Here is a 20,787-nt window from a genome sequence, read left to right as displayed (position 1 = left end):
CAGGGATGCTCACTCAAGACATACTAATTTCTTCAACAAACTTGACATGCATGTCTTTAGACCACGCAGAAGAGGTGGGAATGAACCCGCAACCCTCTAACTGCCACTGCCAGGCAGCAACCATTAAACTACTGCTGCCCTGACTGCACAGCATGTAGTCAAACCTGTCCTCACCTCATCTCTGTTCTGAAGAGTAGAAACACATTCACCTTTATGATATGCACAGTATGAGCTGTGTAATGCACGATAATATTACCTTTATTTGCTTTGAAATACTAAGACGTTTATTGTGCATTGTTTATTCCCTTTTATCCAGTCTTATTTAAGTCACTAGAAGAACCCCGCTACAATGTAGCGGTTTGGTTATCCACCCGTCTAAATCTCCCTCCTCTTCATCCTGCCAGCTAACCGCCTTCCCCCGCCCCTAAACCCCCCCACTCCAACTCCCTCCCCCAAATGCTCAGAATCATCTGAAATGCCGAGAAAAGTGGTTTTTAGCCATTTTTAGAAAATGCATATTTTGCATAATTATGCGTAATTATAATTATTTTAATTTTCTGCTATTTTTCTGGTCCTCTCTGGAACAATACCTACCACCTCCAAAAAAATTAGGATCATAAGTGCATTTTTGCAAAAATGCATATTTTGCATATTTATGCATAATCGTGCATAATTTTAATTTTCTGGGATTTTTCCCTTACTCTCTGAGACAATACCTACCACCTCCAAAAAGAATTAGGATCATAAATGCTTTAGTTTTCGGTCCCGCTATCTACACTAACACACACACTCACACACTCACACCACACCACACACACACACATTACGAAAACATATGAGTAGATATTGACGTCCATGTAGTTCCAACGTAGCTGCATTTTTCTGTCCCTTGAAAAAAATGAAATAAAAATTCTACTGACGCAGTAAACACTGGTAGTTCAGTGTGTAATAATAGATACATGTCTTAGTGGGGTTTATAAACTCCGGAGTCACCACAGCCATCTACTGTCAACGTTTCTACCCCTAACTTGAGAATTTTGTCGTCACTGCGGAACGTGACCCCGTTACAAGTTTCCAGTTTAATAAAGATTTGTTTAAAAAAAAGTTTTACTTCCTGGTACCCACAAGCCATCGCCACTGAGTAAATCGTGTAATTGTGCGCCTTTAAACTCTACAACTATACCTCGTATGACGGAATAATTATTGACATTTTCGTAAGTTTATGCAGTTCCCGAGGAACGTGAATTGTTGGGTTACTGAATTTCGACCCGTTACCAGAAAGTATGGTCAGACGGAACGATAACGGTCCTAGCCGGGCATGTTGCCGATCCTTCTGGTTCAAGCAAATGATGACTGAGGAGGTCACATGATCTATGTGAGAGGTGCTGCTCGTTCACTTGTTACGCAATGCGCCTCAACCCTTCTGATCTTGATCCGGATTTGAAATGAATGTGAAAACCGAATTTGGTCGCTCGGACAGTTCGGCAGCTTCTCGGCTTTGATGCTGCTGCCGCAACACAACGCCTCGGCTCTAATGCGCCCAAAGCCCTGTATGAGAGGGTTCCTCTCGAACTCGCATCCTAGGAATCGGTTAGTGAAACGCACAGATCTCGGGGCACATGGCGCACATTATAATGCAATGCAAGGGGCTGTACACGAAGAGATGGTGCGCGGATTAATAAAATCGATGACAAAAACGATAATGACATTTTATAAACGTATTTCGGGAGGTGGGAAGCTAGATTACAAATTCATTCATCACGGAATAACGACCCTAAGGGTAGAGATTGCCACAAAATTCGAAAAGTCTGACAGAGTGAGAAGTAATAGAGGTAAAGGTTGGAAAGGAGATGTTATTTTCTCTGGGTGTAGATTAGGACATACGGGAGTCAATGCTGATTTATACACAATGAAAAAGACCGTGTCGGATAGATGGGACACTTCTTTCTACCTGCGAGGAAGCGGTTGAACACGTGCTTATAGGTTTCTTGTCTTTAACATGGACCTACCTTTGTGTCAGAATAAAGTAAGAATTGTTATAGGAAGTTCAGTGTGGAAAGAGAAAGACTGAAAAGCAGGGCGGTGGATATGGGAAGGGAGTGGAGCGGCAAAGCTCTGTTAGAGATATGGGACAATTGTGTTGTGGGACTATTTTATTGTTCGCATTAATACAGTGGCCTGTAAATGCTACGTTGCCGCTAGAGGGCATTCGGTGTAGTGACAGCGCATCTGATTGTAGTAATCCCATGTACCAGTCGTTCTCTATTAAACCAGTAAATTCATATCTTGCCTCCTCGTGATACCGCAACCTACTATACAACAAGTGCAGATTTAAATGGCTTTATTTAAATACTTAAACGAAACAGGTTGACTATCCAGACTATAACTTCTTTAAAGTCATGATGTTATACACACCAGCACAGTAGGTGGCGGCATGGGCTCTACCGTTGGTTTGTAGTCCGCCAGTAAAGCCGAAGAAGAAGGTCTCCATGTGGCTTCGGAGACTAAAATTTTTTCCCCCATTTCACGATCATTTATTTATCTTGTAAATCAGAAAACAAAGCAGCGTTGGCAAGGCTGAGAGCGACTCTTCCAGGGTTTGAACATGCAGCATGATGACGTAAGTACGAAGAGATTTATTCATGTTTCCTATTTTATTGAAGCTGTCCTCACCTGGTCGGTGACGTTAACAGCAGCCTCCTATTCGGTACATTCGCTCTTTAACTTCACCTTTAATGTGAGATGTGCTCTCTGTCTGCCCTTTAATCGAGCTAAACGTCCGATTGCCAGATCAGGTCTTTGGGTTAGTAATACGTTAATTAAACGCTGTGTCCAGATGAGCTGATTCAACTTTCCGGTGCTTCGTAATACGGGTCGTCAAATGTGCCGAGTTTCAATCCACACAACAAGCTAATCAGTGTTAGTGGATGAGGGTTAATCAACGGAAGACCAGTTAAGGGACGCACGGTAATTACATGGTGTTTATTCGCTGGCTGAATACATGACAGTCGAGGAGGAAGCTAACCTACTGCGCATGTCGGGATTGTTTTTCGTTGAGATTTAAACTGTTGTGTCACAGTATACAGTAATCTCTTGCCAAAAGACACATTTCCAGCCTCGATTGGACGCAAAAGAAGTGATCTATTCTAACTGTAAACCCGTAATGTTGTAGCGGTGTGCTAAAGGTCCCAGTATTTCACATGAATTTCACAGCATATTTTGAATCTTGTAGTGCCGCAGCTTATTGTATTGAGCGTGGAAGCCAGTTGATGGGTCATTTTTAAATGTTGAAATCCGATATTCCTGAAGGATTCTCCCGCATGTATTCCTGGTGCACGCTGTGCTGGCGCAGCCTCGCCGGCTAGCGGTCTGACCTCTCACGTGCCTGCTGTGGAACGCGCACGCGCCGCACGCGTCGTACTGTTTTCCCAACAAACGTCGCAGCGTAACTAGCGGAGCTGTGAGAAATCCCCCGCAAACCATACATGGAAACACGCGGTTTGGTCGGGAACGGTGTACTTTGACTTTTCCCAGCGATTCGGTTAACCGTGGTGATGGAAGTCGCACAAAAAAAGCAAAAATGTTCCCATAGGAAAACAACGGAAAGTGTCGTGAAAATGATGAAACTCTATCCTCTCGGGAGCCACATTACTTCGTCATAGTTTAACGTAGAAACATGGTGTTATGTCTGCACACATCGACAGTGCTGCATTTGATTTGGTGCTGTTCTATTGTGCTGGGATCGATTGGTGATGCCTGCGGGCTCTGGGTTGTTTGATCGGGTCTGCCTGTGATGCTGTGTCAGTCTAAATAAAGAATGCAACGTAGCGGTTGTGTCGAGCGACGGCGCTGTGTCCTGACGTGATTTCTAAATACAATACATGGTTGGAACTTTAAACGGAGCACACATTTTATTTGTTGGGCTGAATCGATAGCTTAATATATGTATATCTTCATAAACTTCAATTGCTGAATTCTGGACCAATTGACCAGAACTCCTTCCATAGATCACATCACTCCTGTTCTTCACCAACTCCATTGGCTCCCTGTTAAATACCGTATTGACTTCAAGATCCTGCTCCTCACCTTTAAGGCCCTTAATAACCCAGCTCCTTCATATCTTTCTGAACTCCTTCACATCCACACGCCCTCCCACACTCTCCGATCCTCTTCTGCTCTCCAACTCACTACACCATCAGCCCGCCCGCTGAACTAAATGGGGTCTAGAGCCTTCAGTCATTCTGCCCCCCGCCTGCCTATGGATCCCTCATCTACAAGACCATCACAACACTGACTCTCTTTCACCCTTCACATCCCATCTCAAAACGCACCTTTTCAAACTGCCATATTCAGTCGGATCCACGCCTCATTGAGTTTTGTGCAGATGATGATTTTATACTTATCTGTTGTTAAATTTTTATTGTCTACCCTGCTGTGTTTTGACTTTATGCTGTCTGATACAGTGCTGCTGTTTTTTTTACTGTATTCTGTAAGGTGTCCTTGAGTGCTCTGAAAGGCACCCACAAATAAAATGTATTATCACTGTTATTATTATGGTTTTCGCGAAATCGCAGTTTAAGTTGTATGCCTGTTGGTAGGCACACCGTCCACGCACCTGCATCTCTGACAGTGTTCCCAAAACTTTTAATCTTTTAATTCCCACATTTCCAACCATCGGGGACAACTGATATATCAAAACATAGAGAAATGTGTATCACCCAGTGTGACCTTCATTGTGACATGATTTACAGTTTTTTGATAAATCACCTCCAGGCACAGAGAGTGCTGACTGACCAAAACTCCCATAGACTGCCATGTTAAATTGAGCTCTGAAGTTCTTGTCAAACACAGAGGTGATGGCAGTTTTTAAACTGTGACAGCTCCTATACCATAAACCATAGGTACCAGTGGTGGCTGGTGCTAAAAAAAAATGGGGGGGGGCGCAATTTACCATGGCACAGCACACCTGACAGCTGCTTTAATGTCCACATGGTCATAGACTTATTAAGAAGGACAATGTAGCCTATAGATTTTATCAGGGTTCGTAGACGGTGGATGATTTGCAGTCGAGATGAGGTGTCATGCTGGGTGTGAACATGATTGACAGCCACGAGAATTGTTCAATCACATTAGAGCAAAAAACATTAAACAATGCCAATTCGCTGCCAATAAATGTGGGAATGTCCAGAACTGCGCCCCATGGAAAACCTGAAGAAACCAATTGGACAACAGCCTCAGGTCACCTGCTCGCCAAAAGTTTGAGGGCTTACGTAAGGTATCATTTGGCTGGCGCCCCTCACCCAGGAAGTATATGTATTCAGACAGAAATCAACCAAATACCATTTGAACCAATATTTAATGGCCGCTGACAGGCGCTCACAGACTGAAAAACACTTTTATTTCATCATTATTTGCATTATACAACTAAATTATATTTAACATGTTGAAGTAGATTTTCATCTCTTGATATTTTAAGGGGGCGGTGCCCCAGCCCCCTGTACTGGTAGGTACAGGTATAATACATCAGTATCTTCAGTGAAGCCTTGTGATGCTTGGGGGGGAAAAAAATTATTGGTATGACTTTTCAAGCTATGAGGGCAGCTGATTATCCTGGATGTGCACCAAGCCACAGGCACACACACAATTTCCACAGGAATCGTCTAGTTAAGAAATTACAACACAAATGACAGAATGAATTCTGTTCTGCTTCCTCAGCAGCATGTGTTATCATTCAGGAACACCTGAATGATTAGCTAATGTATGTCTTAATTTGCTTCTCTAGGTAATCTGGGACATCATAGGAAACAAACAGTTCTGCTCCTTCAAAGTCAAGTAAGTCTGGAAGCTCTGTGTAAGCTGATTGATTGGTTGATGGAGACAACAATCTACTATTGTGTGACACAGTTAAGCATTATTTACCTGAACATTAACTGGGTTAAAATGTCTGAGGTCTCTGCGTGGAGCTTGATTCACTGTGATTATGGCTGGGTCCCAGGTAGCAGAGAACCATCAACAGCACGGCATTATGGTGGCCCAGTGGTTAGCGCTGTCACCTCACAGCAAGAAGGTCCTGGGTTCAAACCCCGGGCTAGTCCAACCTTGGGGGTCATCCCAGGTCGTCCTCTGTGTGGAGTTTGCATGTTCTCCCCGTGTCTGTAGTGGATTTCCTCCAGGAGTGCCAGTTTCCCCCACTATCAAAAAAAAAGAAATGTTCGGGTTAATACTCCTGTCTTTGCCCCTGACCGAGGCATGGCAAGACAGACTAGAGTTAGTCTCCAAGCGCTGCATGGCGGCTGCCCACTGCTCCTAGCTACACAAGCTAGGATGGGTTAAATGCAGAGAAAGAATTTCCCCTATAGGGAAAAGTAAAAGTGAAGTAGTAGTTAAGGAGCACTGACATTCTCCTAGTCCCTGTGAAGAACATCTTTTATACAACAGTTGCCAACACATCTGCTTTGTCTGACAAGTTTTCCGCAAATGTACGGGATTTAAAGAATGAAAATCTTGATAGAATATCAAACGTGAAAATCTTGATAGAATATCAAACTATGTTCAGCTCCCATTAAAATTGGAGGGACCAGCTAACTGCTAGCCTGCTACCTCGACGGTTTTCATCTTGTTTAATAACACACAACAATTAGGCACAAGATGGGGCCAAAGAAGGCAAGTACAATTACTGAGGAGGAAGCTGAAGACATAAAGAAATCTCTAAACTTTATGTCGGAAAAGATCGCAAAAATTCTTAAACAACAGAAACTGATAATGGACTTGATAGGAGAAATAAAGGACCTGAGAAGACAAAATGACAACAAAGATTAAAAAAAATAACCATACTGGAGGGCCGTGTGGCAAACCTGGAACAATACTCCAGGATGAATGACCTGATTATTAGCGGCTTGGAAATCCGGCCTCGGTCCTACGCCAAGGCTGCAGCGAAGGATCCAGAGCCCCACCGAGCCTGACCTGGTCTCCCTCGAGCAGCAAGTGATCACCTTCTTCAACAGTAAAGAGATAAAAGTGGACAGCAGAGATATCGAGGTGTGTCATCCTCTTCCCCAAAAAGATAAAAACGTGAAACCAGCCATAATAATTCGCTTTGTGAGCAGGAAAACAAATAACAGCACTGCTCAAGCAGGGAAGAAAGCTGAAAGGCACCAATGTGTATCTCAACAAGCACTTGACGAAGAAAAACGCGGACATTGCCAGACAAGCACGCATCTTGAAGAAGCAAAACAGGATTCAATAAACATGGACAACAAACTGTAAAGTGTTCATAAAACTGAATGGATCTCCAGAGGAAGCTAAAGTACTGGCCATCAGGGACATTGCAGAGCTGGACAAGTATCAGAGATGACAACCCTGGGAGAACAGCAAAGCTCATAATTCTGACATCCATGACAATTACAACCCATGACAAGCCTCAATGACACATTTCATTCATCTCCAACTGGGGATATTAATCAACAAGTACTGATCTCAGAATATGAAACTGTTGGACTGAAAACCTTTGAATTCACTGAACATAAAGGACATGATATGGAAAATTATATTGATCCTGAGAACAATTTCTACATCAACACACTCAACCATTGTGAATACTGTACTGAGGAACAGTTTAACAGAAATTCAAAAATGAATGGAGTAAAAGATCCAACACTGTTTAAGACAGCTGAAGAACCAATTCACTGCAATAGCATCTCTGAGACTTGGCTTAATGAGGAACAAACTGCCATGGTCGATATTGAGGGATATGAGATGTATTCTATGAATAGGAATCAAAAAAAGAGTGGAGGGTTGCTTTATACATTGACAAAAACTATAATTGTAAATCTATCAATAGTATGTCACAAGTAGTAGACAATATCATGGAATGCATTACTGTAGAAATAGAACTAGAGAAATCAAAAAAACATACTAATAACCTGTGTATACAGAACTCCAGGATCATGTATTGATACATTTAGGGAAACGTTATTGGAGATACTATATGAGAACATAAATAATAAGAAAATGGTTTTTGTTTGTGGGGACTTCAAAATTGATTTGTTAAACCCACTTGAACACAATACCACTACAGAATTCATTAATTCAATGTACAGTATGAGCCTGTATCCCTCAATCACACGCCTGACCAGAATAACAAATCACAATGCTACACTAACTGATAATATATTCACTAATGTGATGGATAGGAAAGTAATAAGTGGGTTAATAATAAATGACACATTTGCCAGTGTTTGCAGTCATTCAGAGCTGTACAGGGGCAAATAAGGATGTTACAACACACAAAATAATTAGACAAAAAACAGAAGGGACAATTAATTCTTTTAAAAACGATCTGATGGAACAAGACTGGAATAAAGTCTATGTGGAAGATGTAGACGAAGCCTATGACACATTTTTGTCAATAACAACAGCTCTCTATGAAAAAAACTGTCCTCTTGTTAAGAAAGTAGTAAAACAGAAAATTACTGAAAAGCCATGTTTAACTAAGGGATTATTAAATTCGTAAGAAGAAAAATGTATTATATAAAGACTTTTTAAAGAAGAGAACAAAAGAATCGGAACACAAATACAAGACGTATAAAAACAAACTGACAAAAATTATGAGAAACAGCAGAAGGGGTTACTACAGCAAATTAGTAGAGGACAATAAAAACAACATAAAAAATACATGGATGGTTTTGAATGATATTATTAAAAATAAAAAGGGGGAAACTGGATACCCAAATTGCTTCCTAACCAAAAATAATAAAACTATCAATGATATGGCCTTAATTGTTAATGAATTCAGTGATTTTTTTTTTTTTTTTTTTTTTTTTGGTGTTGGTGCTGGTTTGGCTGGGGAGATTGCAAGCACTGGCTGTAGAAATGACGTGGCAAGTAAAGATGTACAGCTAAAAGAATCTTTGTTTTTAAAGGGAACAGATGAAAAAGAAATTACTGACATTGTCAAAAGATTTAAGAGTAAACAGTCAACAGACTGCAATGGTATTGAAATGTCACTAGTTAAAGATATTATTGAGTGTGTGGTGAAACCTTACATATATATGCAATCAATCTCTGAAAACTGGTGTTTTTCCATGTAAAATGAAAACAGCTAAAGTCATACCCATATACAAGGCTGGAGATAGACACACACTCAAATTACAGACCTGTTTCTTTGCTTTCACAATTCTCTAAAATACTGGAAAAATATTCTACTCAAGGTTGGATGACTTTATCACAAAACATAATGTACTGTGTGAACAACAGTATGGATTCAGAACCAATAGGACTACATCATCTGCACTCACTGATTTTGTGGAAGAGATAACAACTGCTATAGAAAAGAAAGAATATGCTGTAGGAGTATTCTTAGATCTAAAAAAAAATTGATACGGTTGACCATGACTTATTATTAATAAAACTACAAAAATATGGAATCAGAGGAGTAGCTCTTTTTTGGCTATACAGTTACCTAAATAATAGGAACCAATATGTGCAAATTAATAATTATAAATCACAATTAATGATGGTTAAGTGTGGAGTTCCTCAAGGCTCAGTGTTGGGGCCATTGTTGTTTATTTTGTACATTAATAATATATGTGAGGTTTCAAAAGCACTAAAAATCCTTTTATTTGCAGATGACACAAACCTAATTTGCAGTGGGGACAACTTGGAACAACTTTTGGATACAGTGGGAAATGAATTGAAGAAACTAAAGAGTTGGTTTGATTCAAATAAACTAACACTAAATCTAAGCAAAACAAAACTCACAATATTTGGGAATCGGTCAACAAACTCAAACAAGAAGCTCGTGATAAATGATGTAGAAATCGAAAAAGTGTCGGAAATCAACTTTGTTGGAGTAATAATAGACAATAAATTATGTTGGGAACCACATATAAAGTATATTAAAGCAAAAATATCAAAGTCAATTGCAATACTATATAAAGCCAAAGATCTCCTGCATCAACCAGCACTATAGTACACCTTGTACTGCTCCTTCATACTTCCATACATCACCTACTGTGTGGAAGTGTGGGGGAACACATACAAAACAAACACAGATCCAATTTTCATCCTTCAAAAAAAAGGCATAAGAATTGTAAACAAAACCACTTACAGAGAGCCTACAAACCCACTCTTTATCAAACTGAAAGCACTAAAATTTAATGATTTAGTTGACTTTAAAACAATTCAAATCATGTACAGAGTAAAAAATCAGCAGTTACCAAACAGTGTCCAAAAGCTGTTCCAAAGGAGGGAAAGTAAACACGATCTCAGAGGAATATGTATATTCAAAAAACAACTAGTGAGGACAAATGCAAAACTTCACTCCATCAAGGAGTCAATCTATGGAACAACTGTACAAAATAAATGAAGACGTGTACATCAATAAGTATGTTTAAACAACTCTTTAAAAACAAAATATTAAATAGATATAGGATGGATGAACAAAGAGGTGGACTGGAATAACATGACATGATACATGACGTGTAAGGTGCCTTGTTTGACTTGTACTGTTTTGTTTATTTTGAGCTCTATGCATTGGCATTTTTCTTGTTTTCCACCCTTGTTTTGTCTTGAACGTTTTGTTTTGGTTTGATTTGATTGATAAAGTATAAGACAGGGGTAGGACCATAAAAGTTCTTTACTTCATCCTACGCCGTTTTTGAACATGGTCTAGTTATTACTTGTGTTGTTACAGAGAGTTTGCAAAAAATTTTCACTATTATTTCCATTTGTTCTTATATTCCTGCGTGTGTATTTTATTTTGTTATTTTAGCATGTTCGAAATAAACGAAACGAAAACAAACAACATTACGAATCAGCTCTGTGGTTGTCATAGCAACAGTTTGGTATTCAGTTATAGGAAATGATATTGACCAATCAAGCAACTGTAGTTAAGTCTATTTTAATTTTATAGCCCAATTTCACAAATTGCGAATTTGCCTCAGCAACCCAACATCCTGTCCTTAGACCCTCACATCGGATGAGGAACAGCTCCCTAAAAAACCCTTTAACAGGGAGAAAAAGATAGGAAACCTCAGGGAGCGCAACAGAGGAGGGAAATGTATAAAACGATATGAAAAATGAATGAGTAGTTAGCATTAGCTAACCTCTAGTTAGCATTAGCTAACCTCCTATACTCAGCCACCACATTCAGTCTCTCCTCTCTCTCTCTTGTCGACTCAACTGTCTGTTCATCCATCCATTCCTGCAGGACAAAGAGTCAGAACTTCTGCCGTAATGAGTACAACATCACCGGGCTGTGTAACCGGGCATCCTGCCCACTGGCCAACAGCCAGTACGCCACCATTCGGGAGGAGAAAGGTAAAACCTTCCATCTGCTAAGTCCATGAAGCTAGTCCTGAATCTGTTGGTGTTATTGTACCAGTGTGTGTGGTGGTGAGGTGGGTGGTGTCTGAGCTCCATTCCAAATGAATGAGAGTCAGCAGGGCTGTTGTGTCAGAAACAAACATAAAACCTGGTAGAAGCTGAGTTGTACTTATCAATGTTGTGCTATGTGTTGGTAAAGGTCTTCTACCAGCTTGTTCTGTCATATCTGCTGGTTAGACATAACAACTTCACTTCTTCAAACTCAACACTACCTGCCTTCTTCTTCCTCATTTGGCCGATATGAAATGAAGATGGGAAACACTATGCACTCTGTCATTTTTCCTGGCAAAGTCCTACCAGACACAAGCCATCCTCATCACATCCAGCTACAGTCTGCAGGATCTGGTTTTCATGTATAACTATTTTCTCAAACACAACAGAGATACATAGAAAGTATAAAAAAGGACATTTTTTGCATGTACATTTCCAGGATTGTAGCTTTACAGATGTTATTACTCATTTATGTGCATGTGCGTACGTATGTGCAAGCATGGTAATCAGTGTGATGTATTCATTAGGCCTGCAGTGTTGAGTATTGATTTGATGTTGGCTGTTGTACTTCCAGGTCAGTGCTTCCTGTACATGAAGGTCATAGAGAGAGCAGCTTTTCCTGCCAAGATGTGGGAGAAGGTGAGAGGACTGCAATATTAGAATGAGTTTAAAGATGTTGGAAATACATTACACCTGTAAGGGTGCCAGAGTCGTTTTAACCACATCAGGGCAGCACAGTAGTGACACTGTCTCTATTAAAGTAGAAAAGGTGACGTGAGTGACTGTTTATCAAACACCGATAGCAATTTAGTCAGAAGAAGAAGAAAAACAATGTCGTGTGTGTGTGTGTGTGTGTGTGTGTGTGTGTGTGTGTGTGTGTGTGTGTGTGTGTGTGTGAATGTGAATGTGTGAATGTGTCTGTGAGAAATCTGTCATTGCTGGCAGCCATACCAACATGTACTCTGGCTGTGCCGAATGACAGAAGCTAAGCAGGTATGGGCTTGGCTAGTACTTGAATGGGAGACGTCCCGGGAAAACTGAGTTGCTGCTGGAAGTGGTGGTGGTGGGCCAGTAGGGGCAGTCTTCCCTCTGGTCCAAAAAAATAAAATCCCAATGCCCCAGTGTAGTGACAGGGACACTGCTGTAGGAGACACCATCCTTCAGATGAGATGTTAAACTGAGGTCCTGACTCACTGTGGTCATAAAAGACCCCATGGCACTTATTACAAAGAGTAGGGGGTTCCCCGGTGTCCTGGCGAAATTCCCAACCTGGCTCTCTCCATCTGGCCACCTCTTCACCCCCCCCATGGCTCAATGATTCCTCCCTCTCCACCTCAAGCTGATGTGTGGTGAGCGTTCTGATGCAAAATGGCTGCCGTGCATCACCCAGGTGGTGCTACACATTGGTGGTGGTTGAGGTGAGTTACCCCCCTTCAATGTGAAGCGCTTTGGGTGTCTTGAAAAGCGCTTTACAAATGTAATGATTATTATTATTGCTGTGGTCTGTTGGTGTGTTGGGTAATTTTTTGTTTTGTGTTTGTTAATATGTATTGATAAGGTTGTGTATTTTGTGTGTGTGTGGTCCATCCCAGGTGAAGTTGAGTAGGAACTATGAGACGGCATTGGAGCAGATAGATGAGAACCTGATCTACTGGCCTCGCTTCATCAGACACAAATGTAAACAACGTTTCACCAAGATCACACAGTACCTGATCCGCATCCGCAAACTCACCCTCAAACGACAGTGAGTAACGCACACACACACACACACACACACACACACACACACACACACACACACACACACACACACACACACACACAGCAGGTATTACGACATTGACATGGCTGGAAGGAGTTAACTCAGAACCACATTTAGGGCACGACCCATTTAGCTAGGAAATAGCTTGGGAAACCAAAGTTTTCTGATCTGGTTTGTGTTTCATATACACACAGTCAGACCCACACACACACCACTCAGCTGGTCTGCTAACAAGCTTCTGGTTTCTCATTTTAGGAGGAAGCTGGTTCCTCTGAGCAGGAAGGTGGAGAGGAGGGAGAAGAGAAAAGAGGTGAGTGCTCAGACGTCATTCATCCACTTCAGATGAGTCCTGTAGACTGGCTCTGACTGGGTTTAGACTGGATCATGAGGTCGGCAAAATAAGGAGAAATGGATAAAAGAATAAATGTAGTTTAAAGGGCCAAGCTGTAGGGGTTTGCGTTAATGTAGTACCCTAACCTAACCTACTTTGGCCTAACCAAGCAATCAGCTGCAATGTGGCACAAATAACATCCATGATACAACACAACTGTTTAATGTGCCTTCAGAAGAGATAGTCTGATGAAGTTACTGTGTTTGATCACTGTAACTGAATAGGTTACTGATTACATGTAGGGCAGAGTACTCAGTATCCACACACACAATACTTTTTCAAACTACTTTGTCCAGCCTTGACAGTTTATTATAAACACAGGCTGAAAACACAAGAGATTAAATAACTAACCAGCACTGAAACTTTTTCACTACCACCATGTCATTTGTTTTTGTTTATCCGGCTGTCAATCATTCTGTGATCAGACCAGACCCCACCCACCCCACCGCTGCAGCACAGCAGAGTGGGTGTGGGGTTTCAGTCAGTAAACCTCCTTTTTTATTGACATTCTGGTTAGTATCTTAAGTCAAATACAATATAGACATTTTTAAAATGTGAGCTTAAACTTTACTGGCAGTCAACTAATTTGTACCAGGAATTTGCATCAGCAGGGAGTTCATCAGAAAAGAAGTCAGAATAACAACAGGACAAAAAAAGTCCATAACTGTTAAAACAGAAAACAAGACACAACAAGCTTAGAAAACCCTGTTAGCTGCAGAAGACTGTTTGTGTTTGTAGGTCCATATGTTACCCAGGTTCTTCACATTAGGTTCTTTGTATACATGTTTCCTAATGATACATATGTGTGGGGTTTTGCTATAGAGACAGATAAGCGTAGGTTTATTGATGGTGTGTTTGTTGTTTGTCTTGTAGGAGAAAGCTCTGATCGCCGCCCAGCTGGACAACGCCATCGAGAAGGAGCTTCTGGAGAGACTCAAACAGGGAACGGTAGCACGCTGTCTTTCCTTCAGTTATTCTCTTTAGTAATCATGCGACTATTGGCTGTCATAGTAATACCAGTAGTACTATTAACAATTTTTTTCCCATTTAAACTATTACTGCTAATATGGCCAGGGAGTAGTAATAATAACAACAATAAATTGAGTTTGTATAGTGCCTCTCATCTGGGGAGACAGATCTCAAAGCGCTTCACAGATAAACGACTATAGTAAAAGAAAAAAAGAAAAGATTATTAAGATGATGCATCCCTTAGGAAGGAGGCAACATGCCAGGTAGGGAACAGCCTTGTCTGATTCTCCTCTGAACTTTAAAAGGAGAACTTAGACCACCGGCACTAAGCATGTACTGGCTTGTGCATCCTCAGTGGCTGGGTTTGTGTATCCTCAGTGGCTGGGTTTTAATAGTTTTTTAACTATTAACAAATATAAAAATAGTAGCAGTATGTATTCTGTTTGCAGTAAATGTGCTCATACAGAGGTAGTATTCTTGTATTATATGGGCTTGTCTGTCATTTTTTCATATTAAAAATGCCACATTGGACATCTTCTCCCGCTGACATTTTTGGAGCAGCAGCCATTCGTGGCCCTCATCTCGGTTGTCTTTCTGGAATATGTGCACTCCACCACAAGATTATGTTGCTGGTGTTACACCAAAATAAGAGCCTGTCAGAAACTGACCTGCATATGAATGTTCCTGTGCATTCAGGATCACATCTGTTTCAAATGGAACTCAAAAATTTGCAGTATGAAACGGAACTGCTAAAGACATTAAGGATAACCAATTTAAATCAAATGAATGTTTTGATGTTGGACATGAAACGGGTTAACAATTCCTGTTATACAGTTTTTTTTTTTTTCCCGGTGATCGAAACTAATTCGGTCTTTCTTTGTCTTTCTTGGTAGTATGGAGACATCTACAACTTCCCCCTTCATGCCTTCGACAAGGTCCTGGACCAACAAGAGGATGAAAGCCAATCAGAGTCTGAGGTAGAGGCAGAGGAAGAGGATGATGAGGTGAGGAAGGCTTACTAGATGATGCCTTGGTATGATTTAGAAGTGTTTCTCAACTGGTGGGTCACGACCCACCAAATGGATCGAAGAGTGTGGTTAAAAACAAAACAAAAAAACTCTATTTTGAAAAGCCAACCCTTTAATTCTACATCAACACCCAGGCAAATGTGAAGATGCGCCTACCAGCAGGGGATGTTGTTGCAGCAACTGCATGCTGTCAAAATAACATCTACTACCTACTTTTAATGCAAAAGTATTAAACACCATGCCCTTAGGCTGTCATCTATAAATCCTGTTGGTTTTTTTACAACCCGGTCAGTTTCAACACTTTATGTTGTGAAAAACGGGTTTATATGATAATTTATCAGCCGACAGACGCTCAAGCCTTTCTTCTCTGTAGTCGTAACGGAGAAATGTCATGTTTTTGTTTTTTTGATACGGTTCCTTGCCATTGTGTCTCTGGAAAAAACTCTGACCAGAAGCTCTCAATGTTCAGGTCTCTGCCACCATACACGAGCTTATCCAACAAAGGCTTTTAGCTCACTCAAAGACAATCATAGACGCTGTGCACCTCAGTCACGGTAGTCGCAGTAGTCTCTGACATGTGTCAGCATGTCTACATCAAATCAACAAAGAAAACTGTTGAGCTTACTGGATAGTTTTGTTTTGGCATAATCAGTTGGAGCAGTCTTTGTACGAATAGTATGTGAAGGGGCGTCCAGGTAGCATAGCGGTCTATTCCGTTGCCTACCAACACAGGGACCGCCGGTTCAAATCCCCATGTTGCCTCCGGCTTGATCAGCGGTCCCTATAGACACAATTGGCCGTGTTTGCGGGCGGGAAGCCGGATGTGGGTATATGTCCTGGTCACTGCAATAGTGCCTCTTCTGGTCAGTCGGGGCACCTGTTGGGGGGGGGGGGTAGTGTGATCCTCCCACGTGCTATGTCCCCCTGGCGAAACTCCTCACCATCAGGGGAAAAGAAGTGGCTGGTGACTCCACATGTGTCGGAGGAGGCATGTGGTAGTCTGCAGTCCTCCCCGGATCAGCAGAGGGGGTGGAGCAGCAACTGGGATGGCTTGGAAAATGGGGTAATTGGCTGGATACAATTGGGGAGAATTAGGGGGGGGAAATCCAAAAAAATTAAAAATAGTATGTGAATGCAGCCTACCAGGTCTGGCGTTGACTGTCTGTTCAACCCAAATCATGCTATCTTGGGCCTTCTCACGTCTCATCTTGCTGCTGATCCATCAGAATCTAATAGTAGAGCGAGGACCTCTGGATCCATTTGTTTAGTTGTAGCCATCACCAAGTGTTCATCAACACATTTACTCCCGAGCAGAGGTGACAAAAGTACACACACTCTTTATTCAAGTAGAAGTACAGATACTTGTGTAAAAATATACTCTGGTAAAAGTAGAAGTACTGACTCAAGTTGAAAGTAAAAAGTACAGGCTCTGAAATGTAGTCAAAGTATAAAAGTGAAAAGTACAGGCTCTGCCATTTCACCATGTCACCTTTATGTTTAGTCAAAATTACATTATCGTTGTGTTTTACTTTAGTTTAAGGCATGGGTTAATTTGAAAAGTCTAGCCCAAAAACAGTCCTTGGAGAAAAGATTGTTTTATGAATTCAAACGTCCATGACTTCCATCAAGGCACCGTGGATATTAGCCAGAGAAGTAGATCATTTTATGATAGGTCTATCCGCAGAAAATATGACGTAAAAAAATAAAAACATTCCTTTTTTTCCCAAATCGTTCAGCTCTATTATTATCTTTTCAGTTTTCCGTGATTGTCTACAACTTTGCCGTGACTTTAGTCAATATTTTCTGTGACCAACACCCAGCCTTAGTCATAAGAACTACACCATACTATTACTAATACTACTACTTTTGACTACTCCCGTTAGGGGTCACCACAGGGGATCATCTGTTTCCATCTCTTTCTGTCCTCTGTATCTGCATGTCCTCACTACATCAATAAACCTCCTCTTTGGCCTTCCTCTTCTCCTCTTCCCTGGCAGCTCCATATTCAGTATCCTTCTCCCAATATACCCAGCGTCTCTCCTCCACACATGTCCAAGCCATCTCAATATTGCCTCTCTTGCTTTGTCTCCAAACCATCCAACCTGAGCTGTCCCTCTAATATACTTGTTCCTAATCCTGTCCTTCTTCATCACTCCCAATGAAAATCTTCAACTCTGCCACCTCCAGCGCCACTGTCTCCAAACCATATAACATAGCTGGTCTCACTACCATCTTGTAAACCTTCCCTTTAACTCTTGCTGGTACCCTTCTGTCGCAAATCACTCCTGACACTCTTCTCCACCCACTCCACCCTGCCTGCACTCTCTTCTTCACCTCTCTCCTGCACTCCCTGTTACTTTGAACAGTTGACCCCAAGTATTTTAACTCATACGCCTTCATCACCTCTACTCCTTGCATCCTCACCATTCCCCTGTCCTCCCTCTCATTCACGCATATGTATTCCATCTTGTTCCTATTGACTCTCATTCCTCTTCTCTCCAGTGCATACCTCCACCTCTCCAGGCTCTCCTCAACCTGCACCCTACTCTCCCTACAAATCACAATGTCATCCGCAAACATCATAGTCCACGGAGACTCCTGCCTGATCTCATCCGTCAACCTTTCCATCACCATTGCAAACAAGAAACGGCTCAGAGCCGATCCTTGATGTAATCCCACCTCCACCTTGAACCCATCTGTCATTCCAACTGCACACCTCACCACTGTCACACTGCCCTCATACATATCCTGCACCACTTCTACATACCTCTCTGTCATTCCCGACTTCCTCATACAATACCACACCTACTCTCTCAGCACCCTGTCATAGACCGCAAAATAGGTGTTATATTGCATTCATAATGGTAATAAAAAAATCTTTAATTTCATCCTGTCATGACCTACCAGTAAAAACCTTCTCGACATTATTGATCCATCCACGTGCACAGTCGTCCCACCAGTGACTAGTTCCATTAAACTGGCTCAGTTAGAGTTAAACTGGTTTACAGTAACCTGGGATTAACTGAATTTATTCAACACTTTCATTTCCGATGAATTCTGTTTTTCCCTTGTTCACGTTGTTGGTTTGCGTAATGTTGGAAACAGACTAATGTCTGCTTTCAGGGCTGCTTTCGGGTCAACTTCCCATATAAGCTTTTAACTGCCTGCTGACAGCTGATTGGCTGTTGGTGTAAGAGTACCCAGGAAAGGGTGGGGTTAAGAGAGGAGGCGGGTCCTCTCGCTGGAAATAATCATGTCCACTCTGTGTTCAGGATGTCGGCAAGCGGGAGTTTGTCGCAGAGGAAGAAGTTGAAGAGAGTGACCTGAGTGACTTTGAGGTAAATGTCGATGTGGACTCTTTAGGAGTTTTGGGCGACAGTGATCTAAAATATCTTCATCATGTGGAAAGTTGTTCAGCTTGAAAGTGGTGATGATTGATAGAGCATTATTTAAAACGAGTTTTGCAAAATCAGATGAAAATGACCCAACAGTGAAGGGAAAAAAAATAGATTGTGTCAAAGTGTGAAATATAAAACTAAAGTCAAGACCAGGAAAAAGGGAAAAACTAGAAGGAAAACCATGCAGGAAACTAACAAAATTAACAAATAAAGTGATCTCTCTCTCTCTCTCTCTCAGGACATGAACAACATGAAGACCAGCAGTGATGAAGAGCAAGAAGATGAGGAGTTGAGCGAAGAGATGGAGACCGAAGAAGAGGAGGAGCTGGAGATGAAGAGTTCTAAGGTCAAGTCCAAAGGCAAGGCCCCTGCCAAGGCCACCCCATTCAGGAAGAAGCGGGCATATGTCGAGATCGAGTATGAGCAGGAGATGGAACCAGCCTCCAAGACCAGAGACACGACGTTCTGAAACACCTCGCTTGCCCACTTGGAGGGTTCTCATACTGAGGGTAATGACCTCAACCCAGGACTCCTGCACTCTTCCTGAAGAGGGCGCCTTGCTCACAAAGCCTGTGGAGTATTGTCAGACGATTATCATTCTTATCTGGTTCACTCCCAAACTCCCTCTCCTACACACATGCACACACACACATGCACACACACACACACACACTCTTTTCTGTTCTCTCCTATAGTCACAGTGTATTACTCTGCATCCACCTCTGGGACACTCCTGCCAGTGTGTGTGTAGGATTGGGTGTGGGATTAGACATTTGGCTGCATCTTCTTTATTTCAAACAGGCATGCTATGATGACATCAGTCTGGTCGTCAGTTGTGAATAAGTGTGTTTTTAATGAGGGGGGCGGAGTCATCACTGATTGATGCCCCAGCACACACCAGTCCACCATACTGGAAACCATGTCCCAACACACACCAGTCCACCATACTGGAAACCATGTCCCAACAAACACACCAGTCCACTATACTGGAAACCATGTCCCAACACAGACCAGTCCACCATACTGGAAACCATGTCCCAACACACACACCAGTCCACCATGCTGGAAACTGTGTCCCAACACACACCAGTCCACCATACTGGAAACCATGTCCCAACACACACCAGTCCACCATACTGGAAACCATGTCCCAACACACACCAGTCCACCATACTGGAAACCATGATGAAACGGTTCCGATGACTGGCGAAGTGATTTAAGAGTTGATGTTTTGCAAACGTAGATGCTTTTGTAAGACGTTAAGGGTTTGTTTTGTGTTTGCACGAAGTTTTGTCTTCAGGGGAATTACAGTCCTGTATTGTAGGTTTTAAAAGAACATGGACAAAAGAAAATATTTAACCAGAAATAAGACTTAACTAATGGTAAATATCAGTTTAGTTCATGTTCTCAGACAGATAAACATACTCCAGGTTTTTAATAACCTACACAAGTGATTCCATTGAATTTAAGTGCCAATTATTTTGAAAGGTTTTTTTTTTATATAATACAACCCGTCAAGTCCATGTTGGCCTTTTTATTTTCTAAGAAAAGAAAAAAAAAATCTAGATTTTTTTTTTTCCAAGGGCTTTGACAAAAAACAAAATCTGGTACAATCAAATGTTTGGTGCTAAAAATATTCACATTCAAGCAATGAATGAAGTAACTCAATAATTTTCCACCACTTTTGAAAAAAAAAAATAAAAATCTGAGGCCATGAAACCTCCCCGTTTATTTGTTGGGGGGGGGGGAAACACTAGAAAATGCTGCGGTTGTGTTTCTGCATCTGTGGTTGTAGGATTGCAGAGTTCGATGGCAGAGATGTAGTTCACAGCATGGCGTGTGTTCGTTCATACAGCGATGAAG

General features: G+C 41.6%; 1 protein-coding gene and 1 non-coding gene across 3 annotated transcripts; both read left to right on the top strand.

The window, feature by feature from the left end:
- The first annotated feature begins 1,281 nt into the window (after nt 1-1,281).
- On the top strand, nt 1,282-20,643 carry mak16 (MAK16 homolog (S. cerevisiae)). 2 transcript variants are annotated; one of them, XM_056275818.1, is made up of 11 exons: nt 1,282-1,590; nt 2,555-2,620; nt 5,783-5,832; nt 11,210-11,319; nt 11,951-12,015; nt 12,969-13,120; nt 13,394-13,448; nt 14,403-14,477; nt 15,392-15,502; nt 18,799-18,864; nt 19,163-20,643. In XM_056275818.1, exons 2-11 carry the CDS (start codon nt 2,606-2,608, stop codon nt 19,391-19,393), a joined length of 930 nt encoding a protein of 309 aa, XP_056131793.1. In that variant the 5' UTR covers nt 1,282-1,590; nt 2,555-2,605; the 3' UTR covers nt 19,394-20,643. The 2 variants fall into 2 exon arrangements, with proteins under 2 accessions (XP_056131793.1, XP_056131785.1); XM_056275810.1 differs by lacking the exon at nt 1,282-1,590 and having other exon boundaries at nt 2,321-2,620.
- On the top strand, nt 1,328-1,429 carry LOC130127675 (small nucleolar RNA U13). Its single transcript, XR_008811844.1, has one exon. It is a non-coding gene; the product is annotated as a small nucleolar RNA U13 (small nucleolar RNA).
- Nucleotides 20,644-20,787: the final 144 nt, after the last annotated feature.

The sequence above is a fragment of the Lampris incognitus genome, chromosome 1 (assembly GCF_029633865.1).
Source record: "Lampris incognitus isolate fLamInc1 chromosome 1, fLamInc1.hap2, whole genome shotgun sequence".
NCBI lineage: Eukaryota > Metazoa > Chordata > Actinopteri > Lampriformes > Lampridae > Lampris > Lampris incognitus.
The sequence above is the reverse complement of the archived record's forward strand: the minus strand, read 5'-3'. Positions and strand labels throughout refer to the sequence as shown.